The 23,194-nt window shown below is 37.9% G+C and overlaps 1 protein-coding gene across 10 annotated transcripts in view; it reads right to left on the bottom strand.

Moving 5' to 3' along the window:
* Positions 1–312: 312 nt before the first annotated feature.
* Positions 313–23,194, bottom strand: part of LARP1B (La ribonucleoprotein 1B) — a 129,408-nt gene continuing 106,526 nt past the window's right edge. For 5 of the 10 annotated variants that reach the window (XM_070474854.1, XM_020901094.2, XM_070474855.1 and 2 more), the window contains 5 exons: positions 18,031–18,191; positions 17,544–17,688; positions 3,598–3,707; positions 2,745–2,872; positions 313–1,572 (listed from right to left, as the gene is read on the bottom strand). In XM_070474854.1, the coding sequence (XP_070330955.1) occupies positions 1,327–1,572; positions 2,745–2,872; positions 3,598–3,707; positions 17,544–17,688; positions 18,031–18,191 (790 nt within the window). In that variant the 3' untranslated portion in view covers positions 313–1,326. Of the gene's footprint in view, positions 1,573–2,744; positions 2,873–3,597; positions 3,708–13,656; positions 13,832–15,898; positions 15,936–16,405; positions 16,641–17,543; positions 17,689–18,030; positions 18,192–23,194 lie in introns of those variants that run through there. The other 5 variants (XM_070474850.1, XR_011490631.1, XM_070474849.1 and 2 more) reach the window with 5 other exon arrangements.

Below are 23,194 nucleotides of genomic sequence, written 5' to 3' on the forward strand. Positions count from 1 at the left end.
ATCACTTATTCATAGGAAATAAAGTAATGAAAATCTCTTATTTATTAAAGGCTAGTCCATTTATCCAAAGAAAATATGTATTTCAATATTGTCATTCTATAAGAACAAGACATCAAAGAGAAAATAATAAATTAATTTAGTGTATTAAACTAGCTGCTTCTTCACAATACAGGAAAATATATGTTAAATAAAAATGGATGTAAGTTTAACACTGAAACTTCATTCACAAAATACAATGGTCTTCTACTAGAATTTGAAAATTACAGCTTTTCAATTATATTCTAAACAAAAATAATTAAAATTCAATTCAAATAATTTAAAATAAGTGCTTTATTTTAATTCCCACAAAACTAAAACTGTCATTTACATCAGTTGCAACAGTAATAAAAATTAGAAGTAAATTTGTTTTTGAAAACACTTATAAGCATAAAACAAAACTAAAAGACACAAAAAAGGAAAAACTAGGTACTCCTTTTAAACTGAGGATAATCTGACTACTTGTGACACATAGACCTGCAGATGTACAAAGAGCAAATACATTCAAAACAGGGCAAGATTTAATTAACTTAGGACAGTATTCCAACCAATCCCAACTCCAACTTCAATTACTTGTGCAGGTTTATATAGTCACAAAAAGTAAATCCATCCTAGTATGTAATTGACTGATGTCAATTCAGAACACTCCACATCAACACAACAATAACTATGGAAGTCATGAAGTATGACTTGGTAGGGGAGGGGAAGCAAAACCCAACATCCAAGGTGCATATACTTTAATATAACTGGAATATATCTCTCCCTTTGTTAAAAAAAAAAAAAAAATTTAAACCATACATCTAAAAGAAAAGCAAATGTGGTATTTCACATTCTTTTTCTGAATTTAAAAAATATATACGCAATCTTCCTTTGTTTTTGATAAGTTCAAATATGAATTGATAATGAGGTAACTGGATTCTTTAAGAAAACTCTACAGAAGAGATGAATACAACATACTATATCTTCTTTAAGAAGTATGAGCTGTAATGTTAGGCATTCCTTGTGATGTTTTTATATACATTTAAGGAAGGCTGTTCTTGTAAACAATGGCTTTGAAAAAGAAATACTGAGACTAAAATACATTACTAGAGGATCTCTATAAAAGGTTACCAAAACTATCCTTGGTGAAATCAAGGCAACATTTTTAGAATTTATCCTGCTAGAAAAAAATGCTACCATTTTTCTTCCTTTTTCTTTTTTCTGATTATCACAATTAAACATCAGAGGATTTTCCCAAATAAATACTGATGTAAATGTTGATTTCAAGGGTAAACAACTTTTGTTAAGAGTCTATTTCTCAGGCAGTTCACCATTTGTTGGGACTGAGGCAGCATTGTTCTGGTGTGAATTGTCACTGGACTCCTGTGAAGTGTTCCTTCTGGGAGAATTTATTGGAACTTGAAGCTGATTAGCAGGTGTAGGCTTAGCAGCACTTGGTGGCTTTGTAGAGAAATTAGATGGAAGTCTATGACGATTACTTTCCTCACCAGAAGTAGATGAATGTATTTTTCTTCCAAACTCCTCACCAATAGGGGGCTGCAAATTATGAAAGACAACATAGTGATGATTTTACTATTTTTTCCTCCCTTCAAAATCTAAGGTCAGAATTTTCTAACAGAGAATCTGTTAGATCTCTTTTTATCTACTTTAAACCTACTTTAGTAGATTTTATTAGTATAAGGAAAATTTAACAGAAATTTAAGGTATTAAACTTAAATTTTCTTCCTATCAGTTAATTCTTTCATTCAACACATGTTTATTAAGCTACTCCTATGTTTTAGGGTTTGAACTATATAGTAAAGCATAAACATAACACTGCATTCCATAACCCTGGGAAAACTTTTCAGAGAGGATATTTTTGTTCTTTATGCAACTTTCATCAAATGCAAAGCATTTGTAACTCTAATCTTTTCCTTCTCCAAACTTCCACTGTATTTAAAGGCAGAGGTCTGAATTTTGAACTCTCTTCAGATAGGGCAACAGTCATTATAATATTATAAAGCAAGGACATCTTTGTGACAGAACTGGCTGGACCACTCTGGAAACACAGCTCTTTAACTCCAGAGATGCCGGTACTTCTATTAACTGCACCCCTGGGCTATCAAATCTATTTACACAAGACTGCAAGACAAACAAATTATAATACTAAAGAGAGATGTACCTAGTTTTCCTTTCACCTCTCTCTTTTCTTCTCTTTTTGATTCTTTTCTCCTTGTTTCTCTTTTCTCTTCTTTCCCCTTTTCCTTTATCTTATGCTCATTCCCTTCTCTTTAAAAAATGTTTCCTTTTCCTCTTGAAATCAGATTGGTTAAAGTGACTGACAACTTCACTGCGGTTATGTAAGATATTAACATTTAGGGACTCTGGGTAAACTGAGTATATGGGAATTCTCTATATTATTTTTGCACCGGTTTTGTTTTTTTCTTCCCTTTTTGGCCTCATGGTGTGTGGGATCTTAGTTCCCTGACCCGGGATCAAACCTGTGCTACCCGCATTGGAAGTGTAGAGTCTTAACCACTGGATTACCACGAAAGTCCCATTTTTGCACCTATTTTAAAGTTTGATTTCAAAACTAGTAAGTTGAATTTTCAAAATGAAAGTTAAAAAATAAAAATTGTAAAATTAAAGTTAAGAAAGTCACTGATAAGCCCAAATTGCTCAAATATAAGAGTAATAAAAAGAATACAGGGAAAGAACTTAAAACTTACATCAACACGAAAGTCTTCTAGCTTCTTAAAGCTACAGAGGTATTCCTGAAGTTTGGGGTCAATAGATTGTGTCTTAGATTGAGAATATTTTAGATAAGCCCAAAACTTTTCTAATCCATACAGCTGACCTACAGTAACAAAGAATATATATACAATAAAATATATAGAATCCTTAAAAAATGATTCATTGACCATGATCCTACCAGCATTAAGCCATGTCTTCTAATATACACTTTATCTAGATCTTGAGGCTAACACTGTAATGAATAACGGGAGCTAACATTTATTAAGCATTTGCTATGTAACAGGTATTATTTAAGTGGTTTATTGTATATTAAACTAATTTGAACTATACACCACCCTGTAATATAGGTGTTCCTGTGTAAGTATTACTGATGAGTAAACTGAGTTAAGCAAGTTAAACAAGGTTAAATTAAGCAACTTAACCATGGCCACAGAGCTACTAAGTGGTGGAAATGGAACTCAGACTTAGGAATCTAGCCCAGAGCCTGTATTGTTACCCACTATACTATTTCACCTTTCCAAGCATACTTGCTCATATTACATAGAATTTTCACATAATGGAACATCAGTGAGTAGTCATGTAAGTCAAATGAATAATGACAAAATGCAAATCCATAAAGAAACACTTGGGAGTGATTATTTTCCAACATCTTACATGAAAAACCTTCTTACTGTATGGTGCTCCATCCTTTATAACAAATCATAATAGTGGCCTCAAAATCTTTTTGGTCTGTCCCCCCCCCCAAAAAAAAGGATACAATCTCCTTATTTATTGACAGATTCAGATTTACAGTTTCCAAATTGAATAAGGTTATTGTTTTGTTTTTACCAGATTCGTAGTCTTTCTTGGTTTCTTCTTGGAAATCCTTAAAAATTTCTTGTCTGAATTTCTTTTCCAGTCCATAACTATAAAACCTGAACAGACATTCTAATCCATACCTGTGGGGTGGGGAGGAGGGGGTGGAGGGGAGGGAGGTGGGGAGGGAAATGGTTTATAATAAAATTTTCACTATGACAATGCAAATAATAATACTTAACTAACAGCACTGACATAAGCAAACATGGCACAAATAATCCCAAACAAGAATGTTTAAATCTATGTAGTTTTTTAATCCACAGCTGGTTTTCCTATTTTTGTTGACTTGGGCACAGAATCTCATGGAGGTATACTGGAGATGTGCAAAATAAGAGGCAGTCCATGAACAACTAGAGCATGGCTTCTTTGAACAGACAGAGGATCTCTTCCTGTTATTTCTGAAATACTCCTTGGTATTTCAAAAGATTTACTGACAAATTGGCAGTTTTAGAATTTTTTTCCAAACCAAGGCTTGCAATGGTGTTTTACTACATGGTATTAAATGCTCTTGAACATAATCTCTACTCTAGGAAAATAAAGACCATACTCTTGGGTCATAGACCCTAGGTGTGGTTGACCCAATCAACTATAAAGTGAGGTGAAGTTGCTCAGTCGTGTCCAACTCTTTGCAATCCCATGTAGCCCACCAGGTTCCACCGTCTATGGAATTTTCCAGGGAACAGTAGTGGAATGGGCTGCCATTTCCTTCTCCAGCAGATCTTCCCAACCCACAGACAGAACCCAGGTCTTCTGCATTGCAGGTAGAGGCTTAACCCTGTGAGCCACCAGGGAAGCCCCAACTATAAAGGGACAAACCTAATTAAAACTGTCTCCTAAGAGAGCCTTCCTGTTTATAAAGCACATTAAATAAAAGATAATTTGCCAAAATAATTGTATCACTGCATAAATCAGAAAGTAAATTTCTTTCTTCTTACAACCACCTAGAGAACCTGAGACAAGTTTTGGACAGTGGATCAAGAAACTACATGGGCTCAACCTGCAACTAACGGGGATGAGCAGAATCCATGACAGTGGACATGGATAAGTTGATGGACAACAGTAAAGGTGCCATCTAGCTCATTCTACTACAACATGTCACAATTTAAAAAACTTCCTCACTTAAATCTCTAAATCATTCTGGGCACCTCACTGGAGGAGAGGCAACATTTCTTTATTCCTGGTAACAACACTGCCTGGTCATTATTCATAGGAGGACGTCTGTATGCATATGTCTTTTGTAACTGGCTTATTTAAAATGGAATGATGGTCTGTCTGGAAGAATAAACAAATTTCTTGGCAATGTGCCAAGAGAAAAGTGGGCTTACCAACCACACACTAACCTGAATCCTTTCCTTTGGTAGCCATAAATGATGCTTTTCCTTGAGTTTGTCTGACTGAGGACTCACGAAACAACAGTTAAGAATGAAAAACTTATCTTAACACTCTTCTTATGGGATCATATTATACTGATACCAGTGGTCCTCACCTTGACTACATATACGGACCACCTAGGGAGCTTTTTAAAAAATGCAGGCTCCACTCCAAACCAATGAAATCATAATCTCTTGGGATGAAGCCAAGGCTTCTTTCTTTATGGAAAGCAGAATTGAGAAAACTTAGGTTATATTGAGTGAATGATATTTTAGAGGAATATTAGAATTCTTAGATTACTGGTAAAGGACAACTGAGTACTACAATATCTGGATTTCCAGCCTAACTTTTTTAGAAAACTAATTCCAAAGATCAAAAGCATGACATTAATACTGCAACTCAAATATGTAGCGTAACTGCTGGAGGAAAGAGAAGGGGCATATGACCAGCTTCTCAGTTGTCATTTATTCACTGACCCATCACTGTGAGACAGCTTAGATGAGTGGAAAACATAAAGGTTGAGAACCAGAAAGAACTATATTTGAATTCTAGTTTATAATCATATCTCTAAAAATGCAGGTACTAATATCCTACTTTTCAATGTCAGATAATATTTGTAAAGCACTAAAAAAACAGACCTGGCACATTGCAGATATCTATGAAATGTTGTTTCTCTCCTTCCTTTTTGAAATCATCTTATGCTAATGTTAGTTAATGGATATATTTAGTACTGATCTTCTTTCTAATAAGAATAATCACTTATTGAGCATACCAGGCAATACATTAAGCCCTTTAAATGTTGTGTTTTCTTTTTTAAATCTTCACAACAACCCTGTGAGGGTATTTACCATAATTTCCCCACTTTATAGATAAAGAACCTAAAGCTTACTGGGGTTATAACTTTCAAGGTCACAGTAAGTTAATGGGTTTGATTGAAAGCCTTCGGGTGCTTAACCACTGAGCTATACTTGCTAAGGAATAGCTAATCCAGTCTCATCATGAACACTGCAGAAACAGATCAAAATTATAGCACTGTTTTAAAAATCTATATACAGGATACCACAGGAACAAAGAAGGAGAACTGCCAATCTACACTTGGGTAGAAATGGGATCAGAAAAGTTATTAGAAAGTCCTGAGGAACAAATAGAAATTGTTTGCATAAATAGCAAAATATGCCAAGACTAATTATAACAAAAGCTTTAAAACTTAGTTCTAACAGTAAGAAAAATATTTTACCTTGTGACAGTCAATACAACACACATTTGTATAACATAAAAACATATATAAGTTTTGCAAACAATTTTTAAATTTGCATTTATCTATGAATTGTAAAACATATTAATAACTTCACTATCATCAGTGAAGTCTGATATTTTCTATGTAAAATAAAAATTATTTACTTATTTGGCAGTACTTGGGTGCATCTCAAAAATGACAGAATGATCTCTGTTCATTTCCAAGGCAAACCATTCAGTATCACAGTAATCCACATCTATGCCCCAACCATTAATGCTGAAGAGGTTGAAGTCAAACAGTTCTATGAAGACCTACAAGACTTTCTAGAACTAACCAAAGATGTCCTTTTCATCAGAGGGGACTGGAATACAAAAGGAGGAGACAAAAGCTACCTGGAGTAACAAGCAAGTTTGGCCTTGGAGTACAAAATGAAGCAGGTCAAAGGCTAAGAGTTCTGCCAAGAGAATGCGCTGGTCATAGCAAACACCCTCTTTCAACAACACAAGAGAAAACTCTACACATGGACATCACAGCTGGTCAATACTGAAATCAGATTGATTATATTCTTGGCAGCTGAATATGGAAAAGCTCTATACAGTCAACAAAAACAAGACCTGAAGCTGACTGTGGCTCAGCTCAGGAGCCCCTCATTGAAAACTGAGGCTTAAACTGAAGAAAGTAAGGAAAACCACTAGACCATTCAGGTATGACCTAAATTAAATCCCTTATGGTTATACAGTGAAGGTAACAAATAGATTCAAGGGATTAGATCTGGTAGACAGAGTGCCTGAAGAACTACAGATGTAAGTTCATGACACTGTACAGGAGGCAGTGACCAAAAACATCCCAAAGAAAAAGAAATGCAAGAAGGCAAATTGGTTGTCTGAGGAGGCATTACAAATAGCTGAGAAAAGAAGAGAAGCAAAATGGAAAGGAAAAAGGGAAAGATATACCCAACTGGATGCAGAGTTCCAGAGAATAGCAACTAGAGATAAGAAGCCTTACATGAACAGTGCAAAGAAATAGAGGAAAACAATAGAATGGGAAAGACTAGTGATCTCTTCAAGAAAGTTAAAGATACCAAGGGAACAGTTCATGCAAAGATGGGCATAAAAAAGGAGAGAAATGGCAAGGACCTAAGAGAAGCAGAAGAGATTATGAAGAGGTGACAAGAATACACAGAAGATCCAAATAATCACGATGGTGTGGTCACTCACCTAGAGCCAGACATCTGGAGTGAGGAAGTCAAGTGGACCTTAGGAAGCATTACTACAAAGGCAGTGGAGGTGATGGAATTCCAGCTGAGCTATTAAAAATCCTAAAATACAATGTTGTTAAAGTGCTGCACTCAATATGCCAGCAAATTTGGAAAACTCAGCAGTGGCCACAAACCTGGAAAAGGTCAGTTTTCATTCCAAACCCAAAGAAAAGCAATGCCAAAAAATGTTCAAAATGTCACACAATTGTGCTCATTTCACATGCTAGTAAGGTAATGCTCAAAATCCTTCAAGATAGGCTTCAACACTACATGACCTGAGAACTTCCAGATGTTCAAGCTGGATTTAGAAAAGGCAGAGGAACCAGAGATCAAATTGCCAACATCTGTTAGGTCATCGAAAAAGCAAGGGAATTCCAGAAAAACATCTACTTCGCTTCATTGACTACATTGAAGCCTTTGACTGTGTGTATCACAACAAAGTGTGGAAAATTCTTAAAGAGATGGGAATACCAGACAACCTGATCTGCCTCCTGAGAAACTTGGATGCAGGTCAGGAAGCAACAGTTACAACCAGACATGGAACAAAGGTCTGGTTCAAAACTAGGAAAGAAGCACGTGAAGGCTGTATATAGTCACCCTGCTTATGCAGAGTACAACGTGCAAAATGCCGGGCTGGATCAATCACAAGCTGGAATCAAGATTGCCAGGAGAAATATCAACAACCTCAGATATGCAGATGATACCACTCTAATGGCAGAAAGCAAAGAAAAACTAAAGAGCCTCTTGATAAGGGTAAAAGAGGAGAGTGAAAATGTTGGTTTAAAACTGAAAGGTTGCTGTTAAGCCACGAACGACTCCAGTATTCTTGGTGTCCTGAGGAGAGGAATTCCATCCGGGGCCACTGATGAGGCTTGATCGCTCAGAGCTTTTGTGTGATAAAGTTTTATTAAAGTATAAAAGAGGTAGAGAAAGCTTCTGACATAGACATCAGAAGGGGGCATAAAGAGTGCCCCCCTGCTGGTCTTTAGCCACGTGTTATATAGCTACTAGCAGTCTGCTAATTAGAGAAAGGAAATGTCTCCAAACTCAGAGACTGGCACCAGGCCCCTCACCCACAACATGCATTTTGAGATAACACTGGCACAAGGTGAGCTGCCCCAGCCATAAAATGATTGACATGACTCTTGAAGAAAGGCAGGTTTCCAAGCAAATACAGTCTCATTAACATAGCTTAAGAGAACATTTGCATGAGTAAAACATACTGGTTTGTCAAGTAGGTTCATGAGTCTCAGGTATAAACAACTTGAAGACAGAGTCCAGGGCCCATAAGTAGTTCATTAACATAGCTCAAGACAAACATTTCCAAAAGAAAAACGCATCACATTGGCTAGCTCAAGGTTTGAGAAACATTAAGTTCTGGTGGAGCCAGGTGTCCTCACAGCAACACAGAACTTTAAAAGAAACCTCTTTTTAAATTTGGTTCAGTTCAGTTCAGTCGCTCAGTCATGTCCGACTCTTTACAACACCATAGACTGTAGCACACTAGGGTTCCCTGTCCATCACCAACTCCCAGAGCCTACTCAAACTCATGTCCATCGCATCAGCGATGCCATCCAACCATCCCATCCTCTGTCATCTCCTTCTCCTCCCACCTTCAATCTTTCTCAGCATCAGGATATTTTCAAATGAGTCAGTTCTTTGCATCAGGTGGCCAAAGTATTGGAGTTTCAGCCTCAGCATCAGTCCTTCCAATGAACATTCAGGACTGATTTCCTTGAGGATTGACTGGTTGGATCCCCTTGCAGTCCAAGGGACTCTCAAGAGTCTTCTCGAACACTACAGTTCAAAAGCATCAACTCTTCGGTGCTCAGCTTTCTTTATAGTTCAACTCTCACATCCATACATGACTACTGGAAAAACTACAGCTCTGACTAGACAGACCTTTGTTGGCAAAGTAATGTCTCTGCTTTTTAATATGCTGTCTAGGTTGGTCATACTTTTCTTCCAAGGAGCAAGTGTCTTAATTTCATGGCTGCAGTCACCATCTGCAGTGATTTTGGAGCCCCCCAAAATAAAGTCTCTCACTGTTTCCATTGTTTCCCCATCTATTTGCCATGAAGTGATGGGACCGGATACCATGATCTTAGCTTTCTATATGTTGAGTTTTAAGCCAACTTTTTCACTCTCCTCTTTCATTTTCATCAAGAGGCTCTTTAGTTCTTCGCTTTCTGCCATAAGGGTGGTTTCATCTGGGTATTTAAGGTTATTGATATTCCTCCCAGCAATCTTGATTCCAGTTTGTGCTTCATCCAGCCCAGTGTTTCTCATTATGTACTCTGCATATAAGTTAAATAAGCACAGTGGCAATATACAGCCTTGACGTATTTACAGCCTTTCCCCATTTGGAACCAGTCTGTTGTTCTGTGTCCATTTCTAACTGTTGCTTCCTGATCTGCGTACATATTTCTCAGGAGGCAGGTCAGGTGATCTGGTATTTCCATCTCTTTAAGAATTTTCCAGTTTATTGTGATCCACACAGTCAAAGGCTTTGGTGTAGTCAATAAAGCTGAAGTAGATGTTTTTCTGAAACTATCTTGCTTTTTCGATGATCCAGCGGATGTTGGCAATTTGATCTCTGGTTCCTCTGCCTTTTCTAAATCCAGCTTGAACATCTGGAAGTTCATGGTTCATGTACTGTTGAAGCCTGGCTTGGAGAATTTTGAGCATTACTTTGCTAGCATGTGAGATGAGTGCAATTGTGCAGTAGTTTGAACATTTTTTGGCATAGCCTTTCTTTGGGACTGGAATAAAAACTGACCTTTTCCAGTCCTGTGGCCACTGTTGAGTTTTCCAAATTTGCTGGCATATTGAGTGCAGCACTTTCACAGCATCATCTTTCACAATTTTTAATAGCTCAGCTGGAATTCCATCACCTCCACTAGCTTTGTTCATAGTGATGCTTTCTAAGGCCCACTTGACTTCACATTCCAGGATGTCTGGCTCTAGGTGAGTGATCACACCATCGTGGTTATCTGGGTCATGAAGATCTTTTTTGTATAGTTCTTCTGTGTATTTTTGCCATCTCTTCTTAATCTCTTGTACTTCTGTTAGGTTCATACCATTTCTGTCCCTTATTGAGCCCATCTTTGCATGAAATGGTCCCTTGGTATCTTTAATTTTCTTGAAGAGATCTCTAGTCTTTCCCATTCTATTATTTTCCTCTATTTCTTTGCATTGATCACTGAGGAAGGCTTTCTTATCTCTCCTTGTTATTTGGGACTCTGCATTCAGATGGGTGTATCTTTCCTTTTCTCCTTTGCCTTTAGCTTCTCTTTTCTCAGCTATTTGTAAGGCCTCATCAGACAACCATTTTGCCTTTCTTTTTCTTGGGGATGATCTTGATCACTGCCTCCTGTACAATGTCATGAGCCTCTGTCCATAGTTCTTCAGGCACTCTGTCTATTAGATCTAATTCCTTGAATCTATTTGTCACTTGCACTGTATAATCATAAGGGATTTGATTCAGGTATACCTGAAATTGCCTAGTGGATTTCCCTACTTTCTTCAATTTAAGCCTGAATTTGGCAATAAGGAGTTCATGATCTGAGCCACAGTCAGCTCCCAGTCTTGTTTTTGCTGACTGTATAGGCCTTCTCCACCTTTGGCGGCAAAGAATATAATCAATCTGATTTTGGTGTTGACCATCTGGTGATGTCCATGTGTAGTGTCTTCTCTTCTGTTGTTGGAAGAGGGTGTTTGCTATGACCAGTGTGTTCTCTTGGCAAAACTCTGTTAGCTTTTGACCTGCTTTGTTTTGTACTTCATGGCAAAATTTGCCTGTTACTCCAGGTATCTCTTGACTTCCGACTTTGCAGCCCAGTCCCCTATAATGAAGAGGACATCTATTTTGGGTATTAGGTCTAGAAGGTCTTGTAGGTCTTCAAAGAACTGTTCAACTTCAGCTTCTTCAGAATTACTGGTCGGGGCACAGACTTGGATTACCATGATATTGAATGGTTTGCCTTGGGAACGAACAGAGATCATTCTGTCGTCTTTGAGATTGCATCCAAGTACTGCATTTTGGACTGCTTTGTTGACTATGATGGCTACTCCATTTCTTCTAAGGGATTCTTGCCCACAGTAGTAGATATAACAGTCATCTGAGTTAAATTCACCCATTCCAGTCCATTTTAGTTCACTGATTCCTAAAATGTTGATCTTCACTCTTGCCATCTCTTGTCTGACCACTTCTAATTTCTCTTGATTCATAGACCTAACAGTCCAGGTTCCTATGTAATATTGCTCTTTACAGCATCAGACTTTACTTCCATTACCCATCACATCCACAACTCGGAGTTGTTTTTGCTTTGGCATCGTCTCTTCATTCTGGAGTTATTTCTCCACTCTTCTCCAGTAGCATATTGGGCACCTACCAACCTGGGGATTTCATATTTCAGTGTCATACCTTTTTGCCTTTCCATACTGTTCATAGGGTTCTCAAGGCAAGAATACTGAAGCGGTTTGCCATTTCCTTCTCCAGTAGACCACATTTTGTCAGAACTCTCCATCATGACCCACCCATCTTTGGTGGCTCTACACGGCATGGCTCAGTTTCATTGAGCTAGACAAGGCTGCAGTGCATGGATCAGTTAGTTTTCTGTGATTGTGGTTTTCATTCTGTCTGCCCTCTGATGGATAAGGATAAGAGGCTTATGGAAGGATAAGAGGCTTATGGAAGCTTGCTGATGGGAGAGACTGACTGAGGGGGGAAATGGCTGAATAATATTCTTATGGCTGAATAATATTCCATTGCATATACATACTGCATCTTTTTTATCCATTCACTCTCTGAAGGGCATTTAGGTTGTTTCCAGTTCAGTTCAGTTCAGTTGCTCAGTCGTGTCCAATTCTTTGTGACCCCATGGACTGCAGCACACCAGGTGTCCCTGTCCATCACCAACTCCCGAAGTTTATCCAAACTCATGTCCATTGAGTCAGTGATGCCATCCAACCATCTCATCCTCTGTTGTCCCCTTTTCCTCCCACCTTCACTCTTTCCCAGTATTAGGGTCTTTTCAAATGAGTCAGTTCTTCACATCAGATGGCCAAAGTATTGGAGTTTCAGCTTCAACATCAGTCCTTTCAATGAATATTCAGGACTGATTTCCCTGAGGATTGACTGGTTGGATCTCCTTGCAGTCCAAGGGACTCTCAAGAGTCTTCTTCAACAACACAGTTCAAAAGCATCAATTCTTTGGTGCTCAACTTTCTTTATAGTCCAATTCTCACATCCAAACATGACTACTAGAAAAACTATAGCTTTGACTAGATGGACCTTTGTTGGCAAAGTAATGTCTCTGCTTTTTAATATGCTGTCTAGGTTGGTCATGACTTTTCTTCCAAGGAGCAAACGTTTTTTTCATTTCATGGCTGCAGTCACCATCTGCAGTGATTTTGGAGCCCCCCAAAATAAAGTCTCTCACTGTTTCCATTGATTCCCCATCAATTTGCCATCTTGGCTATTGGGAACACTGCAAGAAACATAGGAGTGCACTTCTCTCTTCAAAATACTGTTTTCACTTCCTTTGGGCATATACCCAGTAGTGGAACTGCTGGGTCACATGGCAGATCTATTTTTAATTTTTTGAGGAATCTCTTTATTGCTTTCCATAGTATTGGACCAATTTACATTTCCACCAACAGTATATAAAGATTCCTTTTTTACCACATCCTCAACAGCAACTGTTATTTTTTGTCTTCCTGATGCCATTCTAGTGGGAGCATAATTCTTAAATTTTAAGTGTGAATGGAGAGATCACTAGCTAAGGGAAGAGGGAAACCCATTCAGATCTTATTCAAAAATTGCATTTTGATGAAGATGATGAAACAAACATATTTCCATACATAATGTATCCTTCCTCTTTCCAAGCAAGTAGGTCCAAACTTATTCACAAAAGTCAGAGCCTCTCTCTTTCTAAAATTATTTTGATTATTTCTTTTTTCTTCAGAAAAAAGTGCCCAACCCCAATTCCTCAAGCTTCACTTCAGCCTTATTCCTGCTCAGTCTTCCTTTTTTAAACTTTATTTTTAATTGGAGTATAACTAAAAATATTGTGATGGTTTATGACATACATCACTGTTCAGTCTTCCTTATTCATACGGAATAAAGAAGTCTCTCTAGAAACAGATTTAAGATGGCACTCACCTTCTCCTATAAGACCAAGTCATGCACTCATCTTCTTCAAGACCACCAAAATCACAACTAGCTGTTTAACAACCATCGACAGGAGGACACTGGAACCCAACAACGACGAAGGACGAGGAATCCCCAGAGAATTTGACTTTGAAGGCCAGCAGGATTGACTGCAGGACTTTCACAACTGTTAATTGATTATAACCCAATACAAATATTAATAAAAACTTTTTTTAAAAAAAGAAGTCTCTGAAAACCCATTCAAAGAGTTGAAGCCGTGAAATTCTCTTCTCAATCACTGCTTTCTCACTTTCTCCTCATCTCTGTATTCAGGCCTAACTCTCCTTTCACCTTCTCCACATTCCACAGGAAAATAAGCCTATTCTAGGAGTCCTAGGCATTTTAGGGGCTTGTGTTCAATACCTGCAGGCAACTTTGTTGGCAGGATTTTCAGCAAAGTGGCTGGTGGGGAACTTGCTTGAAGATTAATAAAGCTGGGGGAGGGCTTGGCTTGACAAAGAGGCACAGTATTACCCTCCTCTTTGGCTGTGGTGTTAACAGAAAGCCTCAACTCCAGCACCCACCCCTGTAGTTGATACACATGTGTAGTGCTGTGTGGGCCAAATGCCGGAGCCTCTGCGCTTGCGCAGAGGTTCGTTCTGCACACAGCCACCCTATTTAAATTTGTATAGAGAAGGTGAAAAAATCTTGACACTTGTAATTTGTTTCCTCCTGCCGCTTAGGAGAGAGAGAAAATATGTCTGACACTTGCAGTCTATTTCCTCCGTTTGGAGACCCCTGGCCTTCCTGCCTGTTACTCAACATTCATAAAACTAAGATCATAGCATCTAGTCCCATCACTTCATGGCATATAGATGGGGGAAAGGTGGAAATAGTGATAGAATTTATTTTCTTGGGCTCCAATCACTGTGGATAGTGACTGCAGCCATGAAATGAAAAGGTGCTTGCTCCCTGGAAGGAAAGATAGGACAAACCTAGACATACTGAAAAGCGGAGACATCAGGTTGCTGCTGAAAGTCTGTATAGCCAAAACTATGGTTTTTCCAGTAGTCATGTATGGATGTGAGAGTTGGACCATAAAGAAGGCTGAGTACCGAAGAATCAATGCTTTGGAATTGTGGTGCTGGAGAAGATTCAAGAGTCCCTTGGACAGAAAGGAGATCAAACCCGTTAATCTTAAAGGAAATCAACCCTGAATATTCATGGCAAGGACTGATGTAGAAGTTGAAGCTCCAATACTTTGGCCACCTGATGCAAAGAGTCAACTCATTAAAAAAGATCCTGATGCTGGGAAACATTGACAGAAGGAGGAGAAGGGGGCAATAGAGAATGAGATGGTTGAATGGCATCACTGACTCAATGGACATGAGTTTGAGCAAACTCTGGGAGATAGAGAAGGACAGGGAAGTCTGGCGTGCTGCAGTCCATGGGGTTGCAAAGAGTCCAATGCGACTGAACAACTGACCTACAATTTATTTGGCCGAGTCAGGTCTTAGTTGTGCCACATGGGTTCTTCTTTGCATCATGTGGAATCTGTAGTAGTTGCAGCATGTGGACTTAGTTGCCCCACGACCTGTAGGATCTTAGTTCCCTGACCAGGGATGAACCTATGTCCCCTGCATTTTCTATTTTTTTAAGTAAGTCAAAACCATTAAATTGATTTCAACCCATTAATGGGTAGCATACCACAGTTTGAATGAGAATATCTAGACCAGCCACTATGGAGAACAGTACAGAGAAAAGTGAAAAATAAAACTACCATATGACCGAGCAATCTCACTCCAGAGCATATATCTGGAGAAAACTATAATTTGAAAAGATACATGCACCCCAATGTTCACAGTAGCACTATTTACCACAGCCATGATATGGAAGCAACCTAAATGTCCATCAACAGATGAATGGATAAAGAAGATGTGTACATATATACAATGGAACCTACTCAGCCATAAATAAATAATAAAATAATGCCACTTGCAGCAACATGGATGGATCTAGAGATTATCATACTAAGTGAAGTCAGACAGAGGAAGACAAATATATATTATATATGGCATCTAAAAAGATGATACAAATGAACTTATTTATAAGACAAAAACAGACTCACGGATCTTGAAAACAAACTTATGGTTATCAAAGGGGAAAGGCAGGGGTAGGGATAAATTAGGAGGTTGTGATTAACATATACACACTACTATATATAAAACAGATAATTAGCAAGAACCTACTGTATAGTACAGGAAACTACTCAACCTATCTGGGCAAAGAATCTGAAAAAAAATGGATATATGTATAAATGAATCACTCTGCTGTACACCTGAAATACAATACTATAAATCAACTATACCCCAATATAAAATTTAAAAAAAAAAACTTTTTTAAAGAAATGGCAAATTTTGCCTTTTGTGCCAACTCAGATAAACTGGCAGTAACCATTAGAGGTGTGAGAAGAAAGACTATAAATCTGAATTCAAGAATAATATTAAATAATGCTGAGATTGATTAAAGATGTCAATAATGAGGTATACATGCCATTTATCTTTCATTCCTGATCAAGATTCTAGATGAAAACTAAATGGGCTTTATTTTTACACAAGTCAGTGCAAGTGTAAAAAAAATTTATTTTCAGAAAAAAGTTTTTGCAGCATCTTGTATTTCTCTTGAAGATCACAAATTGATTAACAATGGATTCTTATTTGAGCTTTACAAGAGAAATCCACAGACCCAATCACACATGGATTATGGTGTACTATAGTATTTACTATTGAAAAAAACGTGCATTTAAGTGGACCCATTCAGGTTCAAATCAGTATTGTCGAAGGGTCAACTGTAGTAGGAAAATATGAGATTGAACAGGTGAGTCAGGAGGTATCATGAGAGGCCTTACTTCTTCTTGTCTCAAGGAATGTCAACAATTGATTTGGCTCTAATCATGTATCAATCTGGGGATGAATATATGCACATCCAAGGGAAATCTGTCATGGTGAGGGCAAGAGAGAGAAAAATGTCTTTCAAATTTCATTTGACTTTTGTACCAGCCACTAAGACAGTTTCAAACAGTCCCACCTCCTGATATACACAAACTTGCGTAGCTCCCTCCTATATTATATCAGGGCTGGTTTGTGTGAACACAATAATACGGCAGAAGTGATGTTATTTTCAGGTGTAGGTTATGTAAGACACTGAAGCTTCCATCTTGGAAGTTTTCCCTCTTTCTTAGATCATTCACTCTGAGTGAAGTCATATGGTGAAATGCCTATGGGGAGGCCTATGTGGTGAGGTACTTAAGCCTTTTGCCAATATCCAAGTGAATGAGCTTGAAGAAGATCCTCTATCCTCTTCAGAGACTGCAGCCCCATCCAATACCTTGACTGCAATCCTACAGGGGAACTGAGCCAGAGATACTCAGCTAAGTTGTTCCTGGAGCCTTGACCCTTAGAAATTATTACCTAATAAATGTTTGTTGTTTTAAACTTTTAAGTTCTGGGGTATTCTGCTATGCAGCAATAGAAAACTAATACAGTCTTTTCCTTAGCTATCACATGGTATTTTCACAGTCCAAAACCAGACTACTTCAGGGACTTCCCTGATGGTCCAGTGGTTAAGAATCTGCTGACCAATGCAGGGGACATGGGTTCCATCCCTGGGTCATAAAGATCCCACATGCCACAGGGGCAACTAAGTCTGTGAGCCACAACTACTGAGCCCACTTGAACTAGAGCTGAAACGAGAGAAGCTACTGCAGTGAGAAGCCCATGCACTTGGTGCAACTAGAGAAAGCCCATGCACAGCAATGAAGACCTAGTGCAGCCAAAAATAAATTAACTTTAAAAAATAAAAATTCCCTCCAAGTTAAAAAATATGAGAAAATATTTGACCTGTAATTTTCTTTTGCATCTTCCCAAGCAAGTTGTCTAAATTCCTCATACATTTTTTTATTGAAGTGATCTCTGAGGAAAAAGGACCAGAAACGAAAGAGGGTATTCATTTCTTGGGACTGGCCAATTCCCAAGCGTTTTCTCTCTGGAAAAAGTCAAAATGGCAGACATTTTACACAGCATAAAATAAAGAAAGCTGAAATACATTAATCCCCAAAACATATTTGGGTTTCTTCTAAACAAAGAATAATCATTTTTCTGACTCATTTCTCAAGTTTAAGCATTTGTGAATAGTAATGAGAATATAGTAAACTTTATTCCCTAATATATCTAAACTATAAAATACATGAATAAAGAATATATAAAAACATTTAAGGTAATTAAAACAAAACAAAAGAATATTTTAACCTGATATTAAATGTTACAACTTGAATTTTTGCAACTATGTTTTAATCTTAAAGATGACTATATAAAGAAAGCATCTTACCACTTAGGCATCTTCTACGGTACTTGTGGTACACTTGTTGGGTAAAGCCGTTTTCCTTCAAAAGTTCATGAGAAGGGTGCTGGAACTTTGGGAATGAATGAGGAGTACATCCATAACTTCCTGTTAGTGGTGCACCTTCTGAAGGCGAAGCATTTGAACTGCTGTTTGAGGAGGGGGAAAAAAGCTTTCAAACTGAAATATCGAGAACCAAGTGTTTAAAACAATTTGCACTTTTTGTAACTGAGAGTCTGAATAGTGAAGGCATTAGCCCCTAAAACTCTCATAAACTAATGATATACAGCTATTCATGTTCAACACATGGGTTAATTCAGAAGTTGATAAAGGACATGGTCATAAATCCTCAGACTAAAACAGTAAGTAGAAGCAGATAACTGACCAGCTAGCTTACTCCTCTTTTCCAGATATGTTAATTTAGCTTATATTTATTTTTTTCTTATGGTTCTGGAGATGTTTCACAACAATGTTAATATACTTAACACTGCTGAACTGTACTCTTAAAAATGGTTAAGATCGTAAATCTCATTCTATGTGCTTATTATAACAATCAGGAGAAAAGCACTTTTGAAGCACATCAAAGTATGATGGCTGTTGTTATGGGCTGTTTGTTGACTTCCTAACCCCTAATGTGATGGTTTTAAGAGTAAATATGTCACGATGGCAGAATCTTCATGAGTGGGATTAGTGCTCATACGAGAGGAGACATAAGAATACTTCCCGCTCTCTCAGCTCTCTGCTATGTGAGGATACAACAAGATGGTCATGAGCAAACTAGGAAGCAGGCCCTCACCAGACACAGAATCTGTGGGCACCTTAACCTCGGATCTGTGAGAAATAAACACTTGCTATTTAAGCTCCTCAGCCTATGGCATATTTGTTACAGCAGTACTATGACAGTTATCCTAAGTCAAAGCACTCCTGAGAAAAAGTTGTGACCTGGACTAGCTGATTTTTTTCATGGAATACCATTTTTAATTAGAAGATTAATCAACAACTTATGGTTATTCAGACTTCGTTTTGGGTCAGTCATTTCCTTGAAAATGAACAAATGAATCTGTTTCCTCAACAAAATGTTGAGGAAATCCAAATTTCATGCAAAAATAAGGATTTTGGAAACTTTTTGTTACCATAAACCTAGGAGTTTCCACTCATACCTAAACACTTAGCTAATGAAATCAGTGGGTTGTTTTTTTTTAAGACTTTGGGTGTGATGTAAAATATATATGATATTTGTAATTTTAATCATTCTTAAGTGTAGTGGCTCATCAGCACTAAATATTCACAACATTATATCATACTATCTCTACCAAAAACTTCTTTATCATCCCCAACAAAAACTCTTTCCCTCTTCCTGTAGCCCCAATAAATTCTACTTTGTCTTTGAATTTGACTATTCTAGGTACCTCATATAAGTGGAAGCATACTAAATTCATTCTTCTGAGTCTGCCTTATATCACTAAGCATGTTTGTTCTCAAGGTCCATCCATGTCGAGGCTTAAATCAAAATTTCATTATTCTTTATGGAACCACATTCCATTGTATGTATATACCTATTGTGTTATCTAGTCATATGTTGATGGACTATGTATTATTTTCACCCTCTGGCTATTATGAATACTGCTTCTATAAATATGGGCATAAAAATATCTGTTCAACTGACACTTTTCATTTCTTTTGGATATAGATTTGGGAGTAAAATAGCTAGGTCATATGGTAATTCTATGTTTTACCATTTTGAGAAAGTGCTAAACTGTTTTCCACAATGGCTGCAGCATTTTATATTTCCAAGAGCAAAGCACAAGGTTCTAACTTCTCCACATCCACACAAACATTTACTTTCAATTTTTTTTATTATACACATCTGTATTAGTCAGCTCAACTGCCATAACAAGATACCACAGACTGGGTAGCTTAAACAATAGAAATTTCTGTTCTCATAGTCCTAGAGGCCTGAAGTCCAAGATCATAGTGCCAGCAGTGTTGGTTTCTCGGTAGGTCTCTTTGGCTTACAGAGAACCACCTTCTCAAGGTGTCCTCACAAGGCCTCTCCTTTCTCTGTCTACATGCAGAAAGAGAGAGATCTCTGGTGTTTCTTCCTCTTCTTATTAAGGTCACTAGTCCTATCGTATTAGAGCTCCATTCTTACAACTTCATTTAACCTTAATTTCCTTAGAGGTCATATCTCAAAGACAATCACCTGGCAGGGTTAGGGTTTCACCATATAATTTGGGAAAGACAATTCAGTCCATAACACCATCATAATGGGTATGAAGGGATATCTAATTTTGGTTTTTGATTTGCATTTCTCAAATGATTAATGATATTACATTCCTTTTCATAGACTTATTGGCCATTTGTACATCTCCTCTGGAGAAATGTCTATTCAAATCCTTTCCCCATTTTTGAATTGGGTTTTTTTTGGTTACTGCTGAAGTTGTTAAAGATTTTTTCAGACTATTAACCCCCTTATCAGATATATAATTTGCAAATGTTTTCTCTTATTCACATAAGAGCTCCCTGGTGGCTCAGATAGGAAAGAATCCGTCTGTAATGCGGGAGACCTGGGTTCGATCCCTGGGTGGGGAAGATGCCCTGGAGGAGGGCATGGCAACCCACTCCAATATTCTTGCCTGGAGAATCCCCATGGACAGAGAAGCCTGGCAGGCTACAGTTAATGAGGTTATAAAGAGTAAGACATGACTGAGTGACTAAGGACAGCACATTCAGTAGGCTGTCTTTCCACTTTGATAGTATTCTTTTTTACACAAAAGTGCATAATTATGATGAAGTAAAATTTCTCTATTTTTCTCTTTTATTGCCTTTGCTTTGGTGTCATGCTCAAGAAACCACTGTCAAATCTAGCATCGTAAAGATGTTCCCCTATGTTTTCTTCTAAGAGTTTTATAGTTTTAGCTCTTAGGTTTATGTCTTCAATCCATTTGAATTAATTTTTTTGTATCTGGTGTAAAGTATGGATCTCTTCCTTTCACACACTGGATATCCAGTTTCCCAGCACCATTTCTTAAAAAGATGATCCTCTCCTTCATTGAACAGCACCATTGTAGAAAATAAACTGACCATATATGACAGTGTTTATTTCTAGACTCTTTTCTTCTATTTCATTAGCCTACATGTCTGTCCTTAAGCTAAGACCAAACATTTTAATTACTGTAGCCTTGTAGTAACTTTCAAAGTTGGCAAGTGTTGGTCCTTCGATTTTATTTTTTAAAGGTCATTTTGGCTTTTCGGTGTTCCCTGAAATTGTATAAACAATGGAGGATAAGCTTTTTCCATTTTTGTAGGGACTGTGTCAAATATATATAGATCACTTAGAGCTGTAATAATGTCTTAACAATGTTAAGTCTTCCTATCCATGAAAATGGGCTGTCTCTCCATTTATTTAGGTCTACTAAAATTTTTTACTTTTCAGCGTGTGTCTTTTGCTTCCTTGGTTAGATTTATTCCGAAGTATTTATTTTTTTAACACATTAATGTAAATAGAATTGCTTTCTGAGTTTTTTTCAAATTGTTCAGTGCTGCATACAGAAGACAACTGATTTGTATGTATTTTGTACACAGGAATTCCAGGACAACAGTGAATACCAATGACAAAAGCATGTATCCCTCCCTGTCTTGTTCCTGATCTTAGGATGACGGCTTTTAGTCTTTCACCAGAGTATAAGGTCCACCATGGGTTTCTCATAAATACTTTTTATCATGTTGGGGAATTTTCTCTTTAATTTTAGCATTCTAAGCATATTTAATCATGAAAGGACATTCAGTTCAGTTGGTCAGTCGTGTCTGACTCTTTGCGACCCCATGAATTGCAACACGCCAGGCCACCCTGTCCATCACCAACTCCTGGAGTTTACTCAAACTCATGTCCATCGAGTCGGTGATGCCACCCAACCATCTCATCCCTGTTCATCCCCTTCTCCTCCTGCCCCCAATCCCTCCCAGCATCAGGGTCTTTTCCAATGAGTCAACTCATAGCATGAGGTGGCCAAGGTATTGGAGTTTCAGCTTCAGCATCAGTCCTTCCAATGAACACCCAGGACTGATCTCCTTTAGGATGGACTGGTTGGATCTCCTTGCAGTCCAAGGGATGCTCAAGAGTCTTCTCCAACACCACAGTTCAAAATAATCAATTTTTCGGCACTCAGCTTTTTTCACAGTCCAACTCTCACATCCATACATGACCACGGGAAAAACCATAGCCTTGACTAGATGGACCTTTGTTGGCAAAGTAATGTCTCTGCTTTTTAATATGCTATTCTAGGTTGGTCATAACTTTCCTTCCAAGGAGTAAGCGTCTTTTAATTTCATGGCTGCAATCACCATCTGCAGTGATTTTGGAGCGCAAAAAAATAAAGTCTGACACTGTTTCTACTGTCTCCCCATCTATTTGCCATGAAGTGATGGGACCAGATGCCATGATCTTTGTTTTCTGAATGTTGAGCTTTAAGCCAACTTTTTCACTCTCCTCTTTCACTTTCATCAAGAGGCTTTTTAGTTCCTCCTCACTTTCTGCCATAAGGGTGGTGTCATCTGCATATCTGACGTTATTGATATTTCTCCCAGCAATCTTGATTCCAGCTTGTGCTTCTTCAAGCCCAGTGTTTCTCATGATATACTCTGCATAGAAGTTAAATAAGCAGGGTGACAATATATAGCCTTGACGTACTCCTTTTCCTATTCAGAACCAGTCTGTTTTTCCATGTTCAGTTCTAACTGTTGCTTCCTGACCTACATACAGATTTCTCAAGAGGCAGGTCAGGTGGTCTGGTATTCCCATCTCCTTAAGAATTTTCCACAGTTTATTGTGATCCACACAGTCAAAGGCTTTGGCGTAATTAATAAAGCAGAAATAGAGTTTTTCTGGAACTCTCTTGCTTTTTCGATGATCCAGTGGATGTTGGCAATTTGATCTCTGGTTCCTCTGCCGTTTCTAAAACCAGCTTGAACATTTGGAAGTTCACTGTTCATGTATTGCTGAAGCCTGGCTTGCAGAATTTTGAGCATTACTTTGCTAGCATGTGAGATAAGTGCAATTGTGCGATAGTTTGAGCATTCTTTGGGATTTCCTTTCTTTCGGATTGGAAGGAAAACTGACCTTTTCCAGTCCTGTGGCCACTGCTGAGTTTCC

The sequence above is a fragment of the Odocoileus virginianus genome, chromosome 12, assembly GCF_023699985.2.
Source record: "Odocoileus virginianus isolate 20LAN1187 ecotype Illinois chromosome 12, Ovbor_1.2, whole genome shotgun sequence".
Taxonomy (NCBI): domain Eukaryota; kingdom Metazoa; phylum Chordata; class Mammalia; order Artiodactyla; family Cervidae; genus Odocoileus; species Odocoileus virginianus.